This window comes from Ictalurus punctatus, chromosome 5 (assembly GCF_001660625.3).
Source record: "Ictalurus punctatus breed USDA103 chromosome 5, Coco_2.0, whole genome shotgun sequence".
NCBI classification, from domain to species: domain Eukaryota; kingdom Metazoa; phylum Chordata; class Actinopteri; order Siluriformes; family Ictaluridae; genus Ictalurus; species Ictalurus punctatus.
The window spans coordinates 33,529,798-33,552,308 of NC_030420.2; the positions used below are offsets into that span (position 1 = coordinate 33,529,798).

The window sequence follows — 22,511 nt, forward strand, 5'->3', positions numbered from 1 at the left end:
ATTCCCCCATTGGCCTTTATCTATCATGGCCCCCTAATAATCTCCATCTCTGAATAGACTACATCACTCTCTCCTCTCCACTAACAGCTGGTGTGTGATGGGTGTTCTGGCCGCCGTCACATCATCCAGGTAGATTCTACATACTAGTGGTGGTTGAGGAGATCCCCTTCCCCATACTATGTAAAGCACTTTGAGTGTCTAGAAAAGCGCTATATAAATTTAACTGTAACTGACCTCACTCAGATGCTCTCAGACTGGTTGGTTTGGTCCACACTGGAGCATGATTGCTGGGTTCTTACTTGCCTAAAGAACCACAGAGAGGGGAGAACATACAAGGGTTCCAATCAAACAGAATAAACACTGCACATGTGAAACCTTGACTTATTTAAAGCTTAGTCAGATGCCAAGAGAGTGTTTTCGAATAGTTTTCTCCAATAATAACTTATACCATCCATCCTTAATGACCTTCTGTTTGCACAGTCTTGATAGAAGAGCAATTGAAAGACATGGTCGTCTTTGAGGGCGATACTGCCACATTATCCTGTGTTACCTCGGACGACTGCACGCCCGTCACATGGAAACGAAACAACGTCACCCTTCTGGCAGGGGAAAAGTATGAACCTCGTAAAGAAGGGAAGCGCAACCTGCTTTTAATACATAGAGTGGACAAAGAGGATACTGGGGTTTATATGTGTGACACAGGAGACATGCAAAGTATGGCTGCTCTCACCATCAGAGGTAATGTAATATGAACATTAGGGTATGTTCTTGTATAATTTCCAGACCATGGTTGTCAAACTCATTAAGCTTAATCTAAAAATCGGTATATGCAGTATATTTGTACAACCTGGGACTGAATCTATAAATGATATGTTTTTGTATATAGACACTGTTGACATTTATGGCATTTGGATCTCAAATTAATTTCATTAGAACCTTTCACATCCTTGTTCTAGAGTGTTATCAAAGTTACAAAACATTATCACGCAGATTGTCAATGTACGTATGATTTGTAATGTAAATCCCATTGCGCCTTATTAGTACACGGATCGTTGATGTTGAAACTGGACCTATATTCTGTGTTCCAGAACATCCACTTTCCTTTCGTGAGGAACTTCAAAATCAACAGGTAGAAGAGGGTGAAACTGCGTTCCTGCGTTGTGAGCTCTCGAAACCTGGAGTTTTAGTGCAATGGAAGAAGGGAGGTGTTCTGCTTAGACCAGGAAACAAGTATAAAATGAAGCAGGACGGTCGTGAAGTACAACTTCAAATCGACGACCTGGAAGTTCAGGATAGCGGCATCTACAGGTGCTGTGTGGATAGCATTGAGACGAAGGCTAGTCTCAGTGTTAAAGGTATTCGACATAATGTGTCAAGCGTATTCAATGATCAAAAATGTTTTCTGTTAATGACGTCTAAATTGAAGCCACCTGTTCCTAGAACAACCTCTGTTCTTTCGTGAGGAACTCCAAAGTACGGAAGTCGAAGAGGGTGAAACCTCTTTCCTGTGCTGTGAGCTCTCTAAGCCTGGAGTTCCAGTGCAGTGGAAGAAGGGAACCGTGCTGCTGAGACCTGGAATCAAATATGAGATGAAGCAGAATGGTTGTGAATTAGAGCTCCAGATAAATGACTTGAAATGTGAGGACAGCGGAGTCTACAGGTGTTGTATTGGTAGCCTAGAGACAACGGCTAATATCCTAGTAAAAGGTAAAGAATATAAAATTTCAGGAATGACAAGTTTTCTGTTGGATGTATATATTTGGAATTGAGCTACAAAACCTTTAATGGAATAACCCCCGCCCCCAGAACAACCACTCTTCTTCTCCGAGGAGCTACAAAGTCAGCAGTTAGAGGAGGGTGAAACCGCCTTCTTGTGCTGTGAGCTTTCTAAACCTGGGGTTTCGGTGCAGTGGAAGAAAGGAGGAGTGCTGCTTAGACCAGGAGACAAGTATGAATTAAAGCAGGATGGTTGCAAACTGCAGCTTAAGATCCATGACGTGAAGGGTCTGGACAGTGGAAATTACAAATGCTGTGCTGGTGGCTTGGTTACTAGAGCGTCTGTTATGGTAAAAGGTATGTCCAGTCTCTGGGTAATATTGCATGCAAATTCTCTAAAATCCTATATATACATATATATGTATATATATGTATGTATATGTGTATATGTAAAGTCATCCAGCTCAAGATTGTCCATTTTACTATTTCAGAACAACCCCTGTTTTTCCATGCGGAACTTCAAAATCTGGAAGCAGTAGAGGGTGAGACCGCTTCCCTTTGCTGTAAAGTCTCTAAACCTGGAGTTCCAGTGCAGTGGAAAAAAGGAGCAGTAGTGCTGAAGCCTGGAACTAAGTATGAAATGAAACAGAATGATTGCGAATTTCAGCTTAAAATCCATGACTTAACAAATCACGACAGTGGTACCTACAAATGCTGTACAGGTGGCATTGTGACTACAGCATCCCTTGATGTGAAAGGTATGTACAATGCATTTTTTGGATCGTCATGTCAGGTAGAAGAGTTTGTCTAAAGCCAAAATTGACATTTACAATGTCAGATGGCCAACTGTCTAGAGCAGGGGTGTCCGATCTTATTCCGGAAAGGGCCAGTGTGGGTGCAGGTTTTCATTCCAACCGATTAGAAGCCACACCTAAAGTCTATTGAAAGCCAAGATCAACTGATTAAACAGGTGGAATCAGGTGTGCCTCCTGATTGGTTGGAATGAAAACCTGCACCCACACCGGCCCTTTCCGGATAAGATTGGACACCCCTGATCTAGAACAACTTAAAGAAGTGTTTGTAGTCACTATCAAAAACATACCCTCATGCTCGTAAAAATAAGCCAGGGTCTAAGAATACCATTAACCTAAAACACTTAGAGATGAGTAAGTACGAGTTGGTACAGCAATAAAATTACTACATGTTTTTTCTTTTTAATCAGTGCTCATTTAACTGCTCAGTGAAGAGGTAGGTCTTCAGTCTTTACTTGAAGACAGCCAGGGGAAATTCATTCCACCACCACGGTACCAGGACAGAGCCGAACCTTCCTTCTGTCTTGAGGAATAGTGGGTCAAATTGAGCCATGCTAGCGGCACGAAGGGAACATGTTAAGGAGTAAAATATCCATTCACCTGCTTGTCTAATTATGTAGCAAGTTGCTTCTTACTCGCATAATGTCAACCATTTACTAGATTACCGCTAGTGATGCAATCGGGTAATTCAAGAAGCTTGATATACAGTACATCATGGAAACCTACAGTTGGTGTTTTGGTCCCCTGTAATTTAACCACTAAATAAGTGACGTAAGATCAACTGATGTATTTATATTTTATGTACACGTAGAACAGCCACCATTCTTTCTTGAGGAACTCAAAAGTATGCAAGCAGTGGAAGGAGAGACTGCCTCGCTGTTCTGTGAGCTCTCTAAACCTGGAGTTCCAGTGCTGTGGAAGAAAGGTACGACCCGTCTGAGGCCTGGGGGTAAATATGAGATAAGGCAAAATGGCTGTAAAGTACAGCTTAAAATACATAACTTAACACATCAAGACAGTGGTTCCTACAAGTGCTGCGCTGGTAGCTTTGAATCCACGGCATCCCTCGAAGTGAAAGGTACACGGCATTTTGGCAGAATGGGCACCGTATTTAAGAGTATGGTAATAACGTTTAGTAAAAATAAACTTTAGTAATAACCCTTGAATTCTCTGTAGAAGTACCAGTATTCTTTCATGAGGCACTCCAAAATATGGAGTTGGAGGAGGGTGGAATTGCTTTGCTAACCTGCGAGATCTCTAAACCTGGGGTTGCAGTGCAGTGGAAGAAGGGATCAGTCCTGCTTAGACCAGGAGATAAGTATAAAATGAAGGAGAATGGATGTGAGCTACAACTTCAAATTTGTCATCTAACATGTGAGGACAGTGGCACTTATAGTTGTCATGCTGATACCATAGCGACCACAGCGATCATTCTTGTCAAAGGTATGTGTAATCATTTTCCATTATTACACTGATTACCTTCTCCATGCATGCATTAATCTGCCAAGAGCTGAGAAAGGTTACACGACTATTTAACAACGTATTAATCTGTCGTGTTCAGAACAACCTTTGTACTTCTACAAGGGGCTCAAAAATCAAGAAGCAGAGGAAGGTGAAACCAGCTTGTTGTGTTGTGAGCTCTCGAAACCTGGGGTTTCCGTGCAGTGGGAAAAGGAAACAATAGTTCTGAAGCCTGGAGAGAAGTATGAAATGAAGCAGAATGGATGCGAACTGCAGCTTAAGATTCGTGATCTAAAAAGTTCTGACAGTGGCTCTTACAAATGTTATGCTGGTAGTGTGGTCACTACAGCATCTATTGTAGTGAAAGGTATGTTTTTGAAGAGTGGGGCCATACATTCGACAATAAGTTTTATGAACTCTGTCATTGGGAGAGAACTTTGACCACCATGATCTCTGTTCTCTCCAGAAAAGCCTTTGTTCTTCTGTAAGGAGCTTCAAAATCTGGGGGTAGAAGAGGGTACAATTGCCTTGCTGTGCTGTGAGATCTCGAAACCTGGAGTTGCAGTGCAGTGGAAGAAAGGAGCTCTTCTTCTGAAACCTGGAGAGAAGTATGAGATGAAGCAGGATGGATGTGAACTGCAGCTTATGATCCAGGATCTGAGAAGTTCTGATAGTGGCTCCTACAAATGCTGTGCTGGTACCCTCGTCACGACATCATCTATTGTAGTGAAGGGTAGGTCATATATTACGACCAACACGAGGGTAAATACAGTTGAAACATGAATTCCGCAATATGTTTTATGATGACCACCTTAGTGAGATAAGAACTGACCACCAGGTTATTTGTTCTTTCCAGAAAAACCTTTGTTCTTCTGTAAGGAGCTACAAAATCTGGAGGTAGAAGAGGGTACAACTGCCTTGCTGAGTTGTGAGACATCAAAACCTGGAGTTGCAGTGCAATGGAAGAAAGGAGCTCTTCTTCTGAAACCTGGAGAGAAGTATGAAATGATGCAAGATGGATGTGAACTACAACTTAAGATCCATGATCTGAGGGGATCTGACCGTGGCTCCTACAAATGCTTCGCTGGTAGCCTGGTCAGTACTGCATCCATTGTAGTGAAAGGTATGTGGTTTTAGATGACATATTTGTTGTGTGCAAATACGATTGACCAAAGAGTGAGGGCATAAATTTGACAGTCTGCTTCATGTACTGTGTTGTTGTGAGAAAAATCTGACCACTGCATTATTTTTTCTCTCCAGAAAAACCTTTGTTCTTCTGCAAGGAGCTACAAAATCTGGAGGTAGAAGAAGGTACAACTGCCTTGTTCTACTGTGAACTCTCTAAACCTGGAGTTGTAGTGCAATGGAAGAAAGGAGCTCTTCTTCTGAAACCTGGAGAGAAGTATGAAATGATGCAAGATGGATGTGAACTACAACTTAAGATCCATGATCTGAGGAGTTCTGATAGTGGCTCCTACAAATGTTGTGCTGGTATACACACCACGACAGCCTCAATTCTTGTAAAGGGTAGGTGGGGTACTATGGTGAATATAAGGGTAAATAAAGTTGGAACATGTATTTGGCAACAAGTTTTATGATGAGATTTTTGTGAGAAAAGAACTGACCACCATCTTCTTTGCTCTCCCCAGAAAAACCCTTGTTCTTTTGCCAGGAGCTACAGATTCTGGAGGTAGAAGAAGGTGAAACTGCTGTGTTCTGCTGTGAGCTATCTAAAACTGGAGTTGCTGTACAATGGAAGAAAGGAGCTCTTCTTCTGAAACCTGGAGAAAAGTATCAAATGGAGCAAGATGGATGTGAACTGCAGCTTAAGATCCATGATCTAAGAAGTTCTGATAGTGGCTCCTACAAATGCTGTGCTGGTAGTCTGGTCACCACAGCATCTATTGTAGTGAAAGGTGTGTAGTTTCTTGTGATCATCATAATAAATATGATTGACCAAAGAGTGGAGCATACATTTAACAATAGGTTTTAGGTACTACGCCTTTGTGAGATATAGAACTGACCAGCATGTACTATGTTCTCTCCAGAAAAACCTTTGTTCTTCTATAAGGAGCTTCAAAATCTGGAGGTAGAAGAGGGTACAATTGCCTTGCTGTGCTGTGAGATCTCGAAACCTGGAGTTGCCGTGCAGTGGAAGAAAGGAGCTCTTCTTCTGAAACCTGGAGAGAAGTATGAGATGAAGCAGGATGGGTGTGAACTGCAGCTTATGATCCATGAGCTGAGAAGTTCTGATAGTGGCTCCTACAAATGCTGTGCTGGTACCCTCGTCACGACATCATCTATTGTAGTGAAGGGTAGGTCATATATTACGACCAACACGAGGGTAAATACAGTTGAAACATGAATTCTGCAGTATTCTTTACAATGTTCTTCTTAGTGAGTAAAGTATTGACCACCGTGTCCTCTGTTCTCTCCAGAAAAATCTTTGTTCTTCTGTAAAGAGCTTCAAAATCTGGAGGTAGAAGAGGGAAATACTGCCTTGTTGTCCTGTGAGCTCTCAAAACAAGGAGTTGCCGTGCAGTGGAAGAAAGGAGCTCTTCTTCTGAAACCTGGAGAGAAGTATGAAATGAAGCAGGATGGGTGTGAACTGCAGCTTATGATCCATGATCTGAGGAGTTCTGATAGTGGCTCCTACAAATGTTGTGCTGGCAGTCTCGTCACCACAGCATCTATTGTGGTGAAAGGTGTGTGGTTTGTTGTGACCAACACAACAAATATGGTTGACCAAAGTGCATCATTGTGGAAGAACATTGACCACCATGCTCTTTACTCTCTCCAGAAAAACCTTTGTTCTTCTGCAAGGAGCTTCAGAATCTGGATGTAGAAGAGGGTAAAACTGCCTTGCTCTGCTGTGAGCTCTCTAAACCTGGAATTTTTGTGCAGTGGAACAAGGAAAAGAAGCTGCTTAGAACAGGAAGCAAGTATGAGATGATGCAAGATGGGTGTAAACATCAACTTAAGATCTATGGCCTGAAGAATCAAGACACTGGGTGCTACAGATGTTGTGCTGGTAGTTTAGTGACCACAGCCTCCATCACGGTTAAAGGTATATAGTTTAGTCAGTGCAGAGAGCAATCAAGAGATGAATTGTGTGAGACAGAACTGATAGACATGTTCTTTTTCTGTTCCAGAACATCCATTATTTTTCTCTAAGGAGCTTGAAAGTCAAGAGGTAGATGAAGGCAAGACTGTGGTGCTGTGTTGTGAGCTCTCTAAACCTGGATCTTCAGCGCAGTGGAAGAAGGACACAGTTCTGCTGATGCCTGGAAATAAGTATGAGATGAAGCAAAATGGCTGTGAACTACAGCTTACGATTTATGACTTCAACACTGAAGATTGTGGTGTTTACAAGTGCTGTGCTAGCAAACTGGAGACAACGGCAACTGTTGGTGTAAAAGGTTCATGTTCTTTATTAAGTCTTTTCTGTTCTGTACTTTCACTTACATGTGGAAGTTTCTCCGCATGCTTGCTTCACTGCTCTACATTCGTGAATAACCAGTAATTCACGTAAAACTGGCTCACTATTAAACGTACCATTTAAACACCATAAGATGTTCCAGGTTACTTATACTGTAGGAAGACGATGTAGTTCCTCTTCTTGATATTTTTACAAAGCACAGTTTGCAGTTTTCTTTGCTTGGTTAATGTTAATTGTGAAAAAGCTTCAGATTGCCGCCATCTCGTGCCGCTTGTTCATTAGCATGACGATGTACACCAGGCTTACATTACATAGTATCACATGGTACGTTTGTCGAGTATGAGTACAAGCAAATGAGCACAGTAACAGGATGATATCCATACGGTATTGGTATTGATGCATCCTAATAAACTACTGAAAAAAGGTTTTCTTGACATCTTGATAACTGTATATGTTTATTTTTCTTTGTTAATGCTATCTAGTGTTTCCAACCAAACCTAAGGAAGTCCCTCAGGTACCACCACGCTCAAAGGGAAAGAGATCCCAGCAAGGTGGACAAGGCAATGTCATCAAATCAAAAATCTCACCTGTAAGCCAGCAGTCTGCTAATATTATACTAGAGCAATGGGAGGATGACCATTTGGATCATAGTCTAAATAAGACAGAGGAGCAAGACTTTGAGAAGAAGACATTAGTGAGGGAAACGGTGAAGGAAAATGAAATATTCCCTTGGAAGGACGAGGTGGTGGTGGATATTAGGAAACCCACTCCTTCTCCTGACGATCATGGTACCGCTGAGCAGAGTAACAGAGCAGAGAGGATGGCAGTTACGTCTACCACAGATATTCCTGCCAACCAAAATCGAGACAATATAAAACAAGCACCAGAGTGCATAGATACCACAGAGAAAAAAATCGACATTCAAGGCAAAATTGTACCACTAGCACCACCTCACAACAAGGGAACGTTCACCCAGCCACAGATTGTTCTTCAAGTGCAAGACAGTGTTCTTGAGCCAAAGAAACAGGTTTTGGTCATGGAGCCATTTGAAGAAGCAACCTCCATAGGTTCCTCAGATACTGAGAGTCGGTTCCTGGATTTCGGAGTTAAAATGGCCAAAGAGAAATACACCACAATGGAAGCATTAGTAAAGCAAGAAGTAAAAGAAGAGAAACCAGGTGTCCATAGTGAAAAACTTTTAGCACGTGAAAAGATCCAATCCTTAAGTGAAGCTGAGGATCATCTTGCAGAGAAAGCGTCAAGTCCACATATTACAGATCAGGAATACAAGAAGCAACATCTTAGTGTAGGAACAACAACAGAACTTTCCATTAAACAAGCCCTGCAACAGAAAGCAGAGCCAGTTGTGCAGATGGGTTTTACAGACCAGACAAACATGAAGCAAATGGAAGTGGACCCAGAACCTTTAACAATCCAATCTCAGGAAAAGGTAGCAGTCCAGACCAAAATAGAGGGTCTGGTTGTTGGTACTGTCAACCATGAATCTTGGGAAGAGATCACCAAAGATCACCAAGAGCCGACAAAGGACACCAACTCTCCGGAACAGCATGCTCAAGAACCCCCTGGTATAGACATAAGTCAAGAGGATGAGACAGAGATACTAGAGGCAGCTATCAAGATCCAAGCTGCTTTCAAGGGCTACAAGGCTCGGAAGGAGATGCGGCCTGTTTTCAAGGCAGTGTTCAAGACCCAGAATGTGGAGCTGAGTGATACATTTTGTTTGGAGTGTGTCGTTGAGGGGAAACCCAGCATAGTACGGTGGCTGAAGGACGGTGTTGAGATAAAGCCTGGGAAGCGTCACAAGATCAGCCATCATGAAGATGGTATGTGCTTGCTGGTTATAGCTAATGCAGGTTTCAAAGATGCAGGGATCTACACTTGTGAAGTTGCCAACAAGTTTGGTACTATCAGTTACAACGGGAACGTGACAGTCAGTCATCCGAAGAAACCTATAAGTGAAACGGCACAGCCATCAGCAACAGAACCAGCTCCTGGAAGAGAAGTTGGGCAGATCTCTAATACGGAAGAGGACTCACTGAGGCTCATCTACAATCTCTCTACAGATGACACCTACAGAAAAATTCAGGAGAAAAGGAAAAGTCTCATTTCAGTTAGTTCTAGTAAGTTGCCTTAAATAATTGTTTCAGATCTATGCGTGTTGCATGACTCGCGTTTTATAGACCGTTTCAATGGCACGTGTCCATTCTATGCTTACAGTTACTTTTTTTTGTGGAAAGTTGGGGAATATTTGCTCTTATAAGGCAGATGGCTTCTGTGTTGTGTCGGGTGAAGCTAGAGCAAGTCAACTGCCCTCTAAAATCGAAGGAGAAGCTGACACTGCACGTGTATTGCCGCATCAGTTAGGTAACTAGCCGGTTAGCGTTCTTGTTTAGTGTAGTATCCAGGCATCCTTCGTCACTGCAGCAATCTAAGCATTTTGCAGGCATTGTTTGTCTTTTGAAAATCGATACACTTTGATTTCTAAAATCAGGATTGTTCCCGGCATGAGAGAACACACAACATCTAACCAGCTATTCCCTCATTTTAATTTGGACATCCTGTCATTAAATCAAGCTGCCAGTTGCATAAAAACTTTCCATGGAGTGGAGTATGGGATCTTCACTGGCGTTTCACTGGTGTTTACCATCAACCAGACATGTTCTAAGAAATGCGACATTTCCTCCTGCGCTTATCAATATTCACTTGAAGTTGTCTATGGCACACCTTACCATGTTCGTGTTTTGTAGGGTCCTGTCCTTCAGATTATGACCCTGCCCCTGATGTGGATACAGGTGACCTATGCAGGTAAGAAGACCTGACTATAAACCTAATATTAATTTTAAATCCATAATTATAAAAGAAATAGCCATTTTTTGGGTTTTTACAGAGACAAAGTAGTGGAAAAGACAAAACCCAAAATGCAGCTGTCTAACAGTTCAGAAGAGGAAAACGCTATCGGCCCCCAACCACAAACAATCACCGGACAGTTCAAAGTAAAAGGTCAGTCTCTTCCTCTATGAGTTTGTCACCTCTTTTGAAGGTCATACCTAATTTGCATAGAATTGAGAACATCTCAGTTCAAATGTCACTTATCGCTCAGTCTCTGAAATTGTGGCTGTGTCACGCGTGTAGAAACTCGGAAACTGAATGGTCGCCTGTCTCTTTATTGCTTGCGAGTGTGAATTTATATAGCTTAACTCATTGTTTAAAAATTAACCACAAAGTAAAGAAGCTCTACTATGACAACTGGCTGTATCATGCTGATAAATTTCTTCTCGATTGAATAAACACAAATGATATTTTTCACAGAGGGAAAGCCGGTAAGCAAAACTCCATCTCCTAAATACCCTCATAACCTCAAGACCTCATCCAATGTAGAGTCCGTCTCAGAGTCAGACGAGGATGATGAAAGAGAAGAGGTAATATCGTATTGTTATGAAGGTTCTATTGTTCTACACTGAGTTCTACGTCATTTTGACATGTGGTATTTCTTCCCCAGACATTTGATATCTACGTGGCCAAAGTGGACTGTCACCCCATCGGAGGCAATAAAGAGAACTTTATTCTTAAGGAAGGCCAGTTTGTGGAGATCCTCGATTCCGTGCACCCTGTGAAGTGGCTTGTCCGTACTAAGCCAAGCAAAACCACTCCGTCCAGACAGGGATGGTTGTCTCCAGCATACCTTGAGAAAAAGACAAAGGTTAGCATTGTTGTGGCGTCAACAGATAATTTGAATGCGTCTTCATGAGCAGGGCTGGAAAATGTACAGAGAAATTGTACTCGAGTAAAAGTCGAAATCTTTTTCAATTCAAAGTAGGTGTACAGAGCCAAAAATACAGTATACTTGAGTGAAAATCAGAAAGTATCTACATTTAAACCTACTCAAGTATTCAAGTTCATCATACCTAACCCCTGCATGACTAACCAGTTCACCTAGAAAACATTCTGGTAACTCAGACACACCAAGTATTTAGCTTGTTGGCTAGTGTAACCCTTTTGGAATGAACGTTAAGGCACGTTAGTAACAAAAACAAAACTTCAAAAAGTTCATTTACAAAGCTTAACGTGTTAGCAAGTTTAACTAGCTAAATTAAAAAATATGACTAGCTACTGAATTTAACAGGGTAATTTACAAAATGTAACTCGCGAGCTCATTTACAAAGCTAATTTGCAAAACGTAACTAGCTAAAGCATCTAGCTAAATTACAAAACGTAACTAGCTAATTTTCCAAACTTAACGCTAACTCGACATATGTCCTTAGCTTTGATGGTTTTATTTTTTTTAATTTATGGTTTTAAAAATATGGTTTAAAATATGGTTTTAATTGTTTAAATTGTATGTATTTATTTATTTATTTACGTGGGAGGCAAATGAGACACGACCGCTGGTAAATCCGGCAAAAGTGAACATCTCAATAAGAAAAAAAAAGAAATCTCACAGAGTTTGAGAGACCTTTGAAGGTCGAAATTTCTCTTGAACTTGTATTTGAATTTCAGTGATAATTGAGTAATTCGCCAACTAGTACCAAATAGTTCTTAAGTACAGTAACGAAGCATATTTACTGAAGTATTTTCCGCCCCTGTCCCTGATCCATCGTGTGATGACTCTTTTCAAAGGAACTACTTTCTCTGGTGCAAGAAACAGAGACAAAAGACATTTCCGGAAAAAGAAGAAAAACACCCTCTAAAGATGAATATAGAGAGACATCAAGGTGGGCTAGCGCATGAGCAAGTTTATACGGTTTGCAATACTTTTTTGTTGTTGTTTTTTTTTGACAAAAAACATCAAGTTTGCATGCTTTTACTTTTCAGTCAGTTGATCAAAGGTCTGCTGGATGGTGAAATCGAGTTCGTGAGAGAAATGAATTTCTTTGTGGAGCACCATTTACAGCACGTAGAGACAAACCACAAGGTTCCGCTCACTATACTTAGCCAGAAAGAGTACATATTCCGCAACATAAAGGACATCGCAAGCTTCCATGAATGGTAACCCAAAGCAAAAAGCAAACAAACTTTTTTATGTAATATACTGTATTTGTTTACCACAGCACTGTTGGTCAGAAGGTGTTGATTCATTTTCTATTAATCGGCAGCTCTGACGGTAGCGCAGCTGCAAATCACAGGTTTATATTAATACGTTCTCGTTTCTATAGTAACAGCTCATTCACAGGTGTCAGGAAATCGACGTAATGGAGGTTAGGATGGACGCAAGTGCAGATAAGAGCTTTTAATAAAGAGAGGCAGGCAGACAAATCCAAGAAATGAGACAATAGCGGGGTCAAAAACGGGCAATGGGTCGGGCGATCTGCGAACAGGCATAAACGAGGCAAGGCAAGAATCGAGAACGAGAAACCAGAAACAAGCTCAAAGACCATGAATCCAAACGAGGATCAGGGTACAAACGCTTGGTATGGTGATAACACTCAATACTTCGCAAAGAGTGAATGCAAAGAGTGAGTCCTTTTAAACTGTGGTGTGATTGTGTGTGAGATCGGATCCAGGTGTGCGTGATTAGAATTTATGAGTGTTCTGGGAATTGCGGTCCATGGCGGCCATGTTTGTAGGCCGCAGTGCAGGATGGGAAATGTAGTCACTGGTTTGCTGTGATATGACAACAGGGAATTGTACGGCGGACACACACATTCGTTTAACGTTGATGTAAGGAGTCTCCAGTGTCAGTGCTTTGTAACAGTCAGAGGTAAAGCGGTAATGTCTCTTTATAGCCTCGATAATGTAAGTCAGAACAGGAATGAACTCGTCTCGTGGACGTTCCACAACATTAGATGCGATGATAAATGGACGATGTTTTTTTTTTTTTTAAATGAATGAAAAGTTGTAGCGCTGGCAACATGCTGTGGTATAAGAGGAATAAAACACGTTGCTGTTTTAGGAACAGAACAAACTTCAGGGTGGTGACCAGAACAGCGACCATTCTTGTTGATTGTTTTCCTATAACAGCGCCATGCGGAGTGTTTTATTCCGTGCTTAATGTTACGATTGATTGTTTTTGTTGCGATAAGTCTGCATCTTCTCGCGTGTTTCCATCTTGCAGTTGTATTTTACCGAAGCTAAACCAGTGCACCACAGACGATGACGTGGCTCAGTGTTTTATAAATTACGCCCCAGACTTTGAAATGTATCTTCAGTACATTATAGGCCAGACTCCAGCCGAGGCCTGCATCTCAGACAAAAACACACAGCACTTCTTTAAGGTACGTACGCACGATTGCAAAGTAGATTCCCCACTGAAACTTGTCCCACAAGAGCATATTGGAATTACAGACGATGTGTTTCTCAGCAATATGTCAACACTGCTTTTGCACCTCTGGATACTCGAGTCTTTAGCGTCAGCACGTATTTGGACAGACCTCTGGAGAGGCTTCAGACGTACAAAACCCTGTTCAAGGTAGTGTTGTGAACTTGCTCTCACAAAATGATAGTCATTTCTGTAAACCACCATAACAAAGCAAGTTGTGGTTTCGTTGTTCATTTGCAGGAGTTGATCTGGAACAAAGCGAAGAGTGGTCAGAGCTGTTGCCTAATCGAAGACGCCTTTTCCATGGTGTCCAGCTTGCCTTGGCGTGCAGAGAACATGCAGCATGTGTCCCTGATTGAGAACTATCCAGCACCTCTCAAAGGGCTCGGAGAACCAATCCGACAGGTGGGTCATCAGACAGTAGAACATCAGACATCAACACGCCAACTCAGTGCACGAGACTTTGCTCCGATTCGTGATCTCTCGGTTGTTTGCCGTCCCAGGGTTCCTTCATTGTATGGGAGGAAGCACCCGGGACTAAAATTTCACTCAGGGGTCATCATCGTCACATCTTCCTGTTCAAGGACTGTATCGTCTTCTGCAAAACCAAAAGAGACCTGAGCACCCAGTCCGTATTCTATGTCTTCAGGAACAAGATGAAGGTAACTTTAGAAACTGCAGTATGTGCAAGACGCACACATATAAATAATTTTGTTTTAGTAAAAGCTGGATGGTGGTGCAGTCGGTAGCGTTGCTGCCTCAGCTCCAGGGTTGAATGAGGAGTGGTTGTCAACCTGGAAGTGGTTGGCAGAAGAGATCTGGAGATCATCAGGTGGTGTTCTCGGTATCTCTGATCAAAAAGACTCCTGATAACCGTTGCTCTTGTTTTTGTGCAGCTGAGCGATGTCGATTTGAAGGATACGGTAGAAGGAGATGACCGGTCCTGGGGTATCTGGCATGAGCATCGAGGTACAATCCGAAAAGTCACTCTTCAAGCTCATTCCATGCTTACCCGCTTGTCCTGGCTCAAAGACCTTCGAGATTTGCAACAGCGCAGCAAACTTCCAGCATGGAGTGGGTTTACAGTAAAACTCCAGCGCACACTGGTCCAATAACGTCTCTCTAACAAATAGCTGGTTCGTTAAATGTTTTAATTTGTGTATGTTGACAGGCACGCCATGCTTCGAGCTGATTCTTACCGATTCTCTAGTTAAACTCGGACAGACCATGAAACTCGCTTGCAATGTCACGGGAATCCCAAAACCTCTTGTTACTTGGTACAAAGGTAGTATTTACGTCAATGTTCTTCTCAGAATTTTTGGAACGGCGAATCCTGGCACTTAAATCTTTCTTGCTTTCTCAGACGGCATTGCTCTGAAGGCTGGCCAGCATCACATTATCTCCGAGGGAAACTCTGGCGCTTGCTATTTGGTTCTGACGTCTGTGTCCGTGGAAGATTCGGGTCAGTACATGTGCTACGCAGCGAACCCCATGGGGAACGCTAGCACCCTGGCCAAGATCGTTGTTGATGGTAAGCACAATAGTGATCTGGATCTGTAAACTTTCCTTCTCTTCATACATTCAACTTACGGTGGCACCAAAATGCACTCTGATTTACATCACGACTACTCAGGCTGAACAGCGAATACAGACTCACCGGACGAACGTTGTGCTTCTCAAAACCCATTTGCGTACCAGGAAAGAACGTTCTCAGGTCCTCGCGAGGTTGTTGTTAGAAGCTATCCTGGTACGAATGGTCTTTCCAGGAGCGCAAATTGATACTGAGAAACCCTAACCCCATGGTTCTGGTGACTCTTTATTTGTTGTTTAGCAAGCTAACTGGCGTAGCTTGATGCGCTGAAGTGAGAACTGTAACAGCACCAACTGTAATTTACACTTTACAGTGCCTCCTAGTTTCACAAGCAGACTTCAGAACACGCCGCTGGTGAAAGGGAAGGACGTGAAGTTGCAGTGTTCAACAGGATGTATTCCTGTACCCACTTTCAGGTGACGCTGATTTCATATCACTCAGTCGCTCTGTCCAGTTTTACTCCACTTACACCTCTGTTGTTTTAGGGGTGATGAAAATATTACATCATAATTTTTGTTTTCCCGGTCAATTTATAATTATTTTTTTAAAAAAGCTAAACGCATCACAGTATATATATATATATATATATATATATATATAATCATCATATCACTAACCCTAGGTGGTTTAAGGATGGCACACAGCTGGAGAAAAGCAAGAAATATGAGATTGACAGTGATACACAGACTGGAGTCCTGTTACTGGTTATAAAGAAAGCAGAAGACACAGACGTGGGGCAATATGAGTGTGAGGTAACTTCAACCAATATACACACACTGATTTCTATTTGATCTTTTGGAATATTGACATTTTTATCTAATTATTAAATCACATTTTGAATCATACTTTCCATTCTGGAGGCAACTCACTTGGTAGCCCGGTTTGTCAGTGATCCCTGTCTCTCTGGGCAGTGTTTTAGCGAAAGAAATAAACCGTCGGTGTTATCATTTGTCGTAACTTGTCGATAATGCTCATTATGCCACAGAGTTGTTGAATCCGCAAACATAATTGCCATTTTGGGAAGGCATGGACGTGTGGAAATGTTTATTTTACATTTATGGAAAGAGTCTCCAGGTTGTTTTTTTGGGCAAATTTCTCTAGTATAACAGGAATAAAACACTTAGGGACGTGTTCTTTTAGAAAAACAATCAACTTCGGTTGACTCTGCTTTACGATGGGCTACATCACACCATGCTCTCGTTAGTTATTTTCCTATAACACCATTCCCTTTCTTGTTCTGTTCCTTATATTGGCTTACAAGAGGTTGAATTCCGATCTCTCTAGCGAGTTAGACAGTTAATCGGATAAGCTATCTACATTGCATTACGTCAATGAACTTGTTTCAGGCACGTAAAAAAAAAATTCTGGAAATACAATATATATAATTATACTGTGACTGTACAGTGTACTTACTTTAATAAATGTTCGCATTGGTTGAAGCACTACATTAGCCCACCATGTTGAGATTACCTACAGTAAATTTAACCAAAACAAGGTACATCGTGGACAATTTACATCCGAATTGGAGCAATTATGCTCAGAAAGTGCTGTTCAGGTCACTGCTTTCCAAGCGTATGTGTGTATTTCTATGCGTATATCTATTTCTATGCGTTTCTATGAATTCTACATGTTCTACTAGCCCACTCTGCCTGTGTTTTAGATAATGAATCAGATGGGCAGTGCTAAGTGCAAGGCGCAGTTGTACTCCACTCCACACCCTGCAACAGACAGCGCCAAAGACCAACCACAAGTCACCTCAGCTCCAGGTATGAGGGTCCGCATAAGACAAGGTAAAACAAGTATTTCCAACCGGAAACTACTGCTTACGGCAATGACATGGTCTCATGGGTTTGACAGAGCACATACCAGTTCCACCACCAGTCCTTCCATCCTTTTGTTTCCCCCCAGATCATCTGTTATGTCTAACACCTGACATGAGTCCTGTAGTCAGCAGACCATGATCAACCAAGGAACCAAAGACATGCAGTAAAGCTGCAATCACGGATATGAACGGCTTTGAATTTCCGTCAAATCTGTCAAATATACAAATTTTATACAGTTGACTGATTCATAAAGGTACCACTGCAGCAAAGCTTCCTAGTTCATACACCTTGCCTTCAGACATGAGAGCTTTTGCTTCTTTCATCCAAACGTTTTATGAATTTAGAGAATCCAGCACGCCAGGTCTTCTTCACAGGATCTTCTTTGTGGTCATATCCTTGATTGTATCTTTAAAGTACCTCTGTACCTGAAAACATTACTATGTTTCACTCCAGTACTGTGCAGATAGAGGCAGGACACAAGTGCGAAAACTCCACGTGCGTATTAATAGGGTGAATCCAAAAATCATTGTCCGTACGGTCCAAAGTCCACTCGACAGGCAACAGACCTGGATAATCGATATTCATAACCGGAATTGTGCGGGAGAGTCATAACCACGAAGATAAACAGATCTCGGAACCGAGGCCAGACTTTGCAACAAAACATGGACATGTATACATCGAGAACCTGATTAGTGAGCTAACATAAAACAGGTGTACACAATAGAGGAACCACCCAATGACAAAGACAAAACAAAGCGCACGGCTAAAGGGGGAATCCGTGACAACGTTACTTGGATAGCTTATAATAATTATATCACTGGTATTTAGGCCAAATTTGTTTACACAGCACAAGATTTTTTACATGTTTGTATAGAAAACTGATTTGTTTGATGTTACTATGATGTCACTAACTCAGGGGGTGTACATTTTTGACTGCGAACCATAATTTACTCAAATAGTCTCAGGTTTTCCTTGAAGCTTCTGCCCAACCCACAGGTCCGACCTTGTGTGAGATGTCTGTGTTACAGATGGTTTTGAAAAACCTGTGCAATTCACTGTCGGAAAAGAGAAAGTCAGTAAGGTTCTGGAGAACAATTACCAACAACCGTTACCCATCCGCTTCCATCTGGGGCAAACCTAGTCCAAAATCTTGTCTTCACCTCTCAGCCTTGTTCCGGTTCCTTGCATCAAATGAAGTATTTGTCAGTTAATGGTTTCCATGCAGCCCCGAATCCACCAAGTCCTGATGTATACCCTTTTGAATACTCACTGTCAAGACTGTAGTCAAGACTGCCAAGACCAGGACTAGCCAAGAGCGATTCAAAACCGAGTCTTAAGGGGGTCAAGGTCAAGTCAAGCCTGAGTAAAAGAAAGCGATACATAGTCTAGATCAGGGGTTCCCAAACTTTTCCAGGGCAAGGCCCCCCAAACTGCATTAAAATTTGACCGAGGCCCCCTTTTGCAAGACGTCTTTAAAAATACAGACTTCTGAATATAGCCGCCTTTTTTTTTATTAATAATTACATCTTACATCTTTACATTACATTGCATTAGGAATTGATTGTGTGTGTGTGTGTGTGTGTGTGTGGTTGTCTGAGAGTGAGAAAGAGAAAACATACATTTAGTTATTTTTCACACCAAATTGTTGAGGCCCCCCGGGTGCCCCCTGGTGGCCCCCAAGGGGGCCGTGGCCCCCCCACATTGAAAACCACTGGTCTAGATCGAGACGGAAAACCATCAAATTCTTTACGAAGCCAAGCTTTTACTTCAACTAGTTGGCTTTATTTGTGCATTGAAAAAAAAATACATTTTTTTAAATACATTCAGTCAAGACTAAGACCATATTTAGCGAGACCAATACGATAGACTAAGACAAGTCCAAGTCGATACAAAAATCAGACTCGATTCTTAGAGCCTTATTCTCTGGTACTTAGACTGTCACATTTGGGAGCGATGGAGTCTGTTGCTAATGAAAATTCCTGGTTCCCTGCACACCAACAAATCTATCCAACCCCCAGAGAGCAGGGCAATTCTGTCCACTCGGACAATTGCCGAAATTTGAATTTGCCATTTCCTGACAACTTTTTTTTCTTGTTTCATCGTGACATCATTTTGTATTTGCATTGTACTTTTTTATTATTATTTTAAAAAGTTAAAGGGGTACGTCGATCCAGTGCATCCATTCTCTATAAACGAACAATGTCTTCTATCTCGAACCTGACGATTATTATGGTAAAAGGTTCTTCCTTATATAATTTTGCCTGTGGTTGTGTGAACCAAACTGACCATAATACCATCTTGTCATCCTCAGACAACATCTCAGTGCATTAAAGTTTCACTGTTATGATTTATATTACAGTATGAAGCTTGGTTTATAGTTTGAGATACCCGCATGCCTTTGAAACAGATCCATCTGGTGCAAAAGTCATGATTCAGACGTTCCATTCGAAAGCCTCACTATCTTCACTATCAAAAGTCACTCATACCATAGGAGTGGGTTATGAGTGGCTTTTGCAAACCTGTTGACCATGTTCATCCATACTCTTTATTTAACTTCATTCTCTCCATCCCACTCCCTTTTTTAGTCCCAGAGCAGGAGACTAAAGATCCAATCAGAGCCATCCTCATGTAAGTGTCCTGACAAATACAGAGAGACGCCCATACACATTGCATGTAAACCTCTCTTCTGTCTCTTTCTTTCTCTTGCTTGCTCTCCCTCCCTCTCTCTCTCTCTCTCTCTCTCTCTACGTCTCTTTCCCATGAACCCATTACCTTCTTGTCAGCGCTAACTTGCAACTTCCTTCATTTTCAAAGCTGGTTATATGCTTGGACCACAATTGTTGTGTCAGTGTCATTTCTTCTGCTGCCTTTGGGCTCATGTGCTCTGTCTATATATATGTTTTACAAAGAAAAAGTACAACCATGGTGGTCTCTGAGATTATATGAGATGATATGCTTATATCCTTGGAGTTATAAAGGTAAGTGTTAGCTGACAATAGACATGCAAATATAGCATTTTGGTTAAAAAAAAAAAAAAAAGAAAGAAAGAAATAAAAATGCAATGATCTTTTTAGCATTTACCCAAAATGTAGTCAGTAGAGACATGTTTGCTACCCAGTCTTTGCATTTTTAGGTTAGCCTTGGAGCTATGAAGCTAAGGTAGCATAGCATTCTCAAATATTTATATACTTGTATCTACCTATGCTTAAAATTATTATGGAATATGTATCTGCAGCCACATCACTGGTTTGTAGCTGGTAATAGCTATTTATGCTAAAATTTACCAAAATAAAACAACAAAACAGAATTAATAAGACTCTCACTGCTGTGAGATCCTGACTCTGTCTTTCTCGGGTACAGCAGCAGATTCAGAAGGCTGGTCCAGTGCTTTGTTGAAGAACCTTTTCCAGATGCTCTTTCAATCTGGACCTTCTAACCAGTGAGTCCATATCTTGCACATGGTGTACCACATCTGGTACGCAGGGTTAGAACATTTCAATACCAATAAGATCACATGAAATCATGGCACACGTTCTGCAGATCTGCACTTGGTACCAGCGAGGCTCAAGCTACACAAGATGTAGACGAGGAACAATTGGACATACCAGAGGAAGAGCATGAGGAGACACGTGTGTCAAGAGGAGAAGATGACAGGTGCACAGGTGAACACAGTTTTTGGAGGAGTTTATTGAGTTTACTTTGGGAAATCTGGACAGGAACGTTTCGGCAGGGCATTCATGTGTCAGTGTTGATGTACGATGTCTCCATGTACAGTATGTTTCCAAGTTTGTAGCATTTCTTCCATCGCTGCTTCCATAGACTCATCCTGGCCGAAGACTCGAAATTCCTCAGTTTTTGTAAAAGTGTTTAATCTGGAAAACTCCAGAGTGACAGTTGCAACATCCGTGTTTAAGGTAAGCCACTAATATGTATTTTTGCAGATCCTCCAGTGGTGCAGGTGGACATGGAGGATCTGTGTGTACAGCCTGGACAACCTGCAACCTTTTCTGTGGTTATTACCGGGCAGCCAATCCCAGAGATCAGGTGGTTCAAGGTATGAAGTAATCACACACACTTTACACACAAGACAGATACTGGTCAATGCACGTGACCTGCTTCATTCTGAGTAGTTTGTTCCAGAATTTGGCAATTTTTTTACGTTGATATAAATAGGAGAGTCTTAGAGGACAAAAATAGCCATCAAGCACTATGGTGAAATTCATTTTACAGCAAGAAGATGTGCGCAAGAAGTAAGCAGCATGGGAATTTTTCATCTTCTCAAATTTTTACCCAGTCTTACATTTGACACCCTTTTCCATTCTTCTTCTCTTCTTCTTCTTCTTTTTTTTTTTTAATGAATGTCATGTCCAAGCAGCTGAGTATAAAAGGAAAAAATAAGGGGCTTGAAAGAGAACCTTGTGGGATACCACCTTGCACTTTTTTAAGGCTCTAAACAAACTGGTGTATCACTGACCACTTTAGCAAACGCTGAATCTGTACCATCATGTTTCTGCCAACCAGACTGAAATACTTCATGTTTGTTCTTCCTACTTAGAAAGGACCAAGCTTTTTGGTGATAACCTTCTCTACAATCTTAGATAGAAAAGGCACATTGCGTATCGGATGGTGTCTTTAAAAACTTGAGGAGTGGCGAATTTATTATATTTGGTATAGGCTCCCAATCACGGATAATAATTCCCACAGTACTTTAGAAGTTACTAATTCATGGACATGATTGGTTGGTTTCCAGGGCAGCATAAAGGTAAAGTCATCTAGACATTCATTAGAAGATAGAGTAGACTTCCTAATCCTTTAAGGTCTATATTTCCTTACTGAACAAGTGTAAGAAATTTGAGACTCTTTCAACGGCTGGTGAAACCGAAGTCCCATAATCCGCTCTGTTTGTTATTACTATAGGACGGCATCGAGCTCGTCTCCGGTGAACACACGGAAGTGAAGCAGAGTGGCGCTCGTGTCTCTCTCACTTTACTGAGCGTCCACATTTCCGATTGCGGCACTTACTCTTGTACAGCCAGGAACAGCTCAGGCCACGCTTCCTGCCACGCCCACCTCACCATGGATACAGGTAATGTATCATACAGAGGCAAGAGGTAATTGGACGTCCCTGTTCAGCCCAACATTTTTAAACCGCCATCTGCGGACTTGCTTTTTCCACACCAATTTGGCGAAACTGCTGACGTCACTTCATCTACAGAGGAATGCTTATTTGTGTACATAAACAGAAAGAAAGCTTAGACCTAGCAAGGGTTCTCTCTAACAGGACCCTTAAAGACATTATGTAGGACATTACAACAGAATAGATTCCTTTACGAAGCTAGAATCCGACACCGTATACTGTACATGCCGATATCTTTCTCAGGTCTGGAGGAGT

At 41.7% G+C, this 22,511-nt stretch overlaps 1 protein-coding gene across 1 annotated transcript in view; it reads left to right on the forward strand.

Moving 5' to 3' along the window:
* obscna (obscurin, cytoskeletal calmodulin and titin-interacting RhoGEF a) overlaps positions 1-22,511 on the forward strand; it is a 51,299-nt gene that overhangs the window by 15,042 nt on the left and 13,746 nt on the right. The window contains exons 30-67 of the mRNA XM_053680579.1: positions 481-738; positions 1,089-1,355; positions 1,441-1,707; positions 1,807-2,073; positions 2,208-2,474; positions 3,340-3,606; positions 3,705-3,971; positions 4,090-4,356; positions 4,456-4,722; positions 4,846-5,112; positions 5,250-5,516; positions 5,639-5,905; positions 6,038-6,304; positions 6,428-6,694; positions 6,790-7,056; positions 7,142-7,408; positions 7,911-9,569; positions 10,197-10,254; positions 10,337-10,449; positions 10,759-10,868; positions 10,949-11,149; positions 12,067-12,161; positions 12,262-12,435; positions 13,502-13,661; positions 13,748-13,855; positions 13,946-14,110; positions 14,209-14,367; positions 14,602-14,779; positions 14,877-14,990; positions 15,069-15,236; positions 15,610-15,712; positions 15,919-16,048; positions 16,957-17,226; positions 20,452-20,558; positions 20,660-20,781; positions 21,061-21,173; positions 22,037-22,205; positions 22,500-22,511. The exon at positions 22,500-22,511 is cut by the window's right edge and continues 109 nt beyond it. Coding sequence (XP_053536554.1) covers positions 481-738; positions 1,089-1,355; positions 1,441-1,707; positions 1,807-2,073; positions 2,208-2,474; positions 3,340-3,606; positions 3,705-3,971; positions 4,090-4,356; positions 4,456-4,722; positions 4,846-5,112; positions 5,250-5,516; positions 5,639-5,905; positions 6,038-6,304; positions 6,428-6,694; positions 6,790-7,056; positions 7,142-7,408; positions 7,911-9,569; positions 10,197-10,254; positions 10,337-10,449; positions 10,759-10,868; positions 10,949-11,149; positions 12,067-12,161; positions 12,262-12,435; positions 13,502-13,661; positions 13,748-13,855; positions 13,946-14,110; positions 14,209-14,367; positions 14,602-14,779; positions 14,877-14,990; positions 15,069-15,236; positions 15,610-15,712; positions 15,919-16,048; positions 16,957-17,226; positions 20,452-20,558; positions 20,660-20,781; positions 21,061-21,173; positions 22,037-22,205; positions 22,500-22,511 — 8,751 coding nt within the window. The remainder of the gene's footprint in view (positions 1-480; positions 739-1,088; positions 1,356-1,440; positions 1,708-1,806; positions 2,074-2,207; positions 2,475-3,339; positions 3,607-3,704; positions 3,972-4,089; positions 4,357-4,455; positions 4,723-4,845; positions 5,113-5,249; positions 5,517-5,638; positions 5,906-6,037; positions 6,305-6,427; positions 6,695-6,789; positions 7,057-7,141; positions 7,409-7,910; positions 9,570-10,196; positions 10,255-10,336; positions 10,450-10,758; positions 10,869-10,948; positions 11,150-12,066; positions 12,162-12,261; positions 12,436-13,501; positions 13,662-13,747; positions 13,856-13,945; positions 14,111-14,208; positions 14,368-14,601; positions 14,780-14,876; positions 14,991-15,068; positions 15,237-15,609; positions 15,713-15,918; positions 16,049-16,956; positions 17,227-20,451; positions 20,559-20,659; positions 20,782-21,060; positions 21,174-22,036; positions 22,206-22,499) is intronic.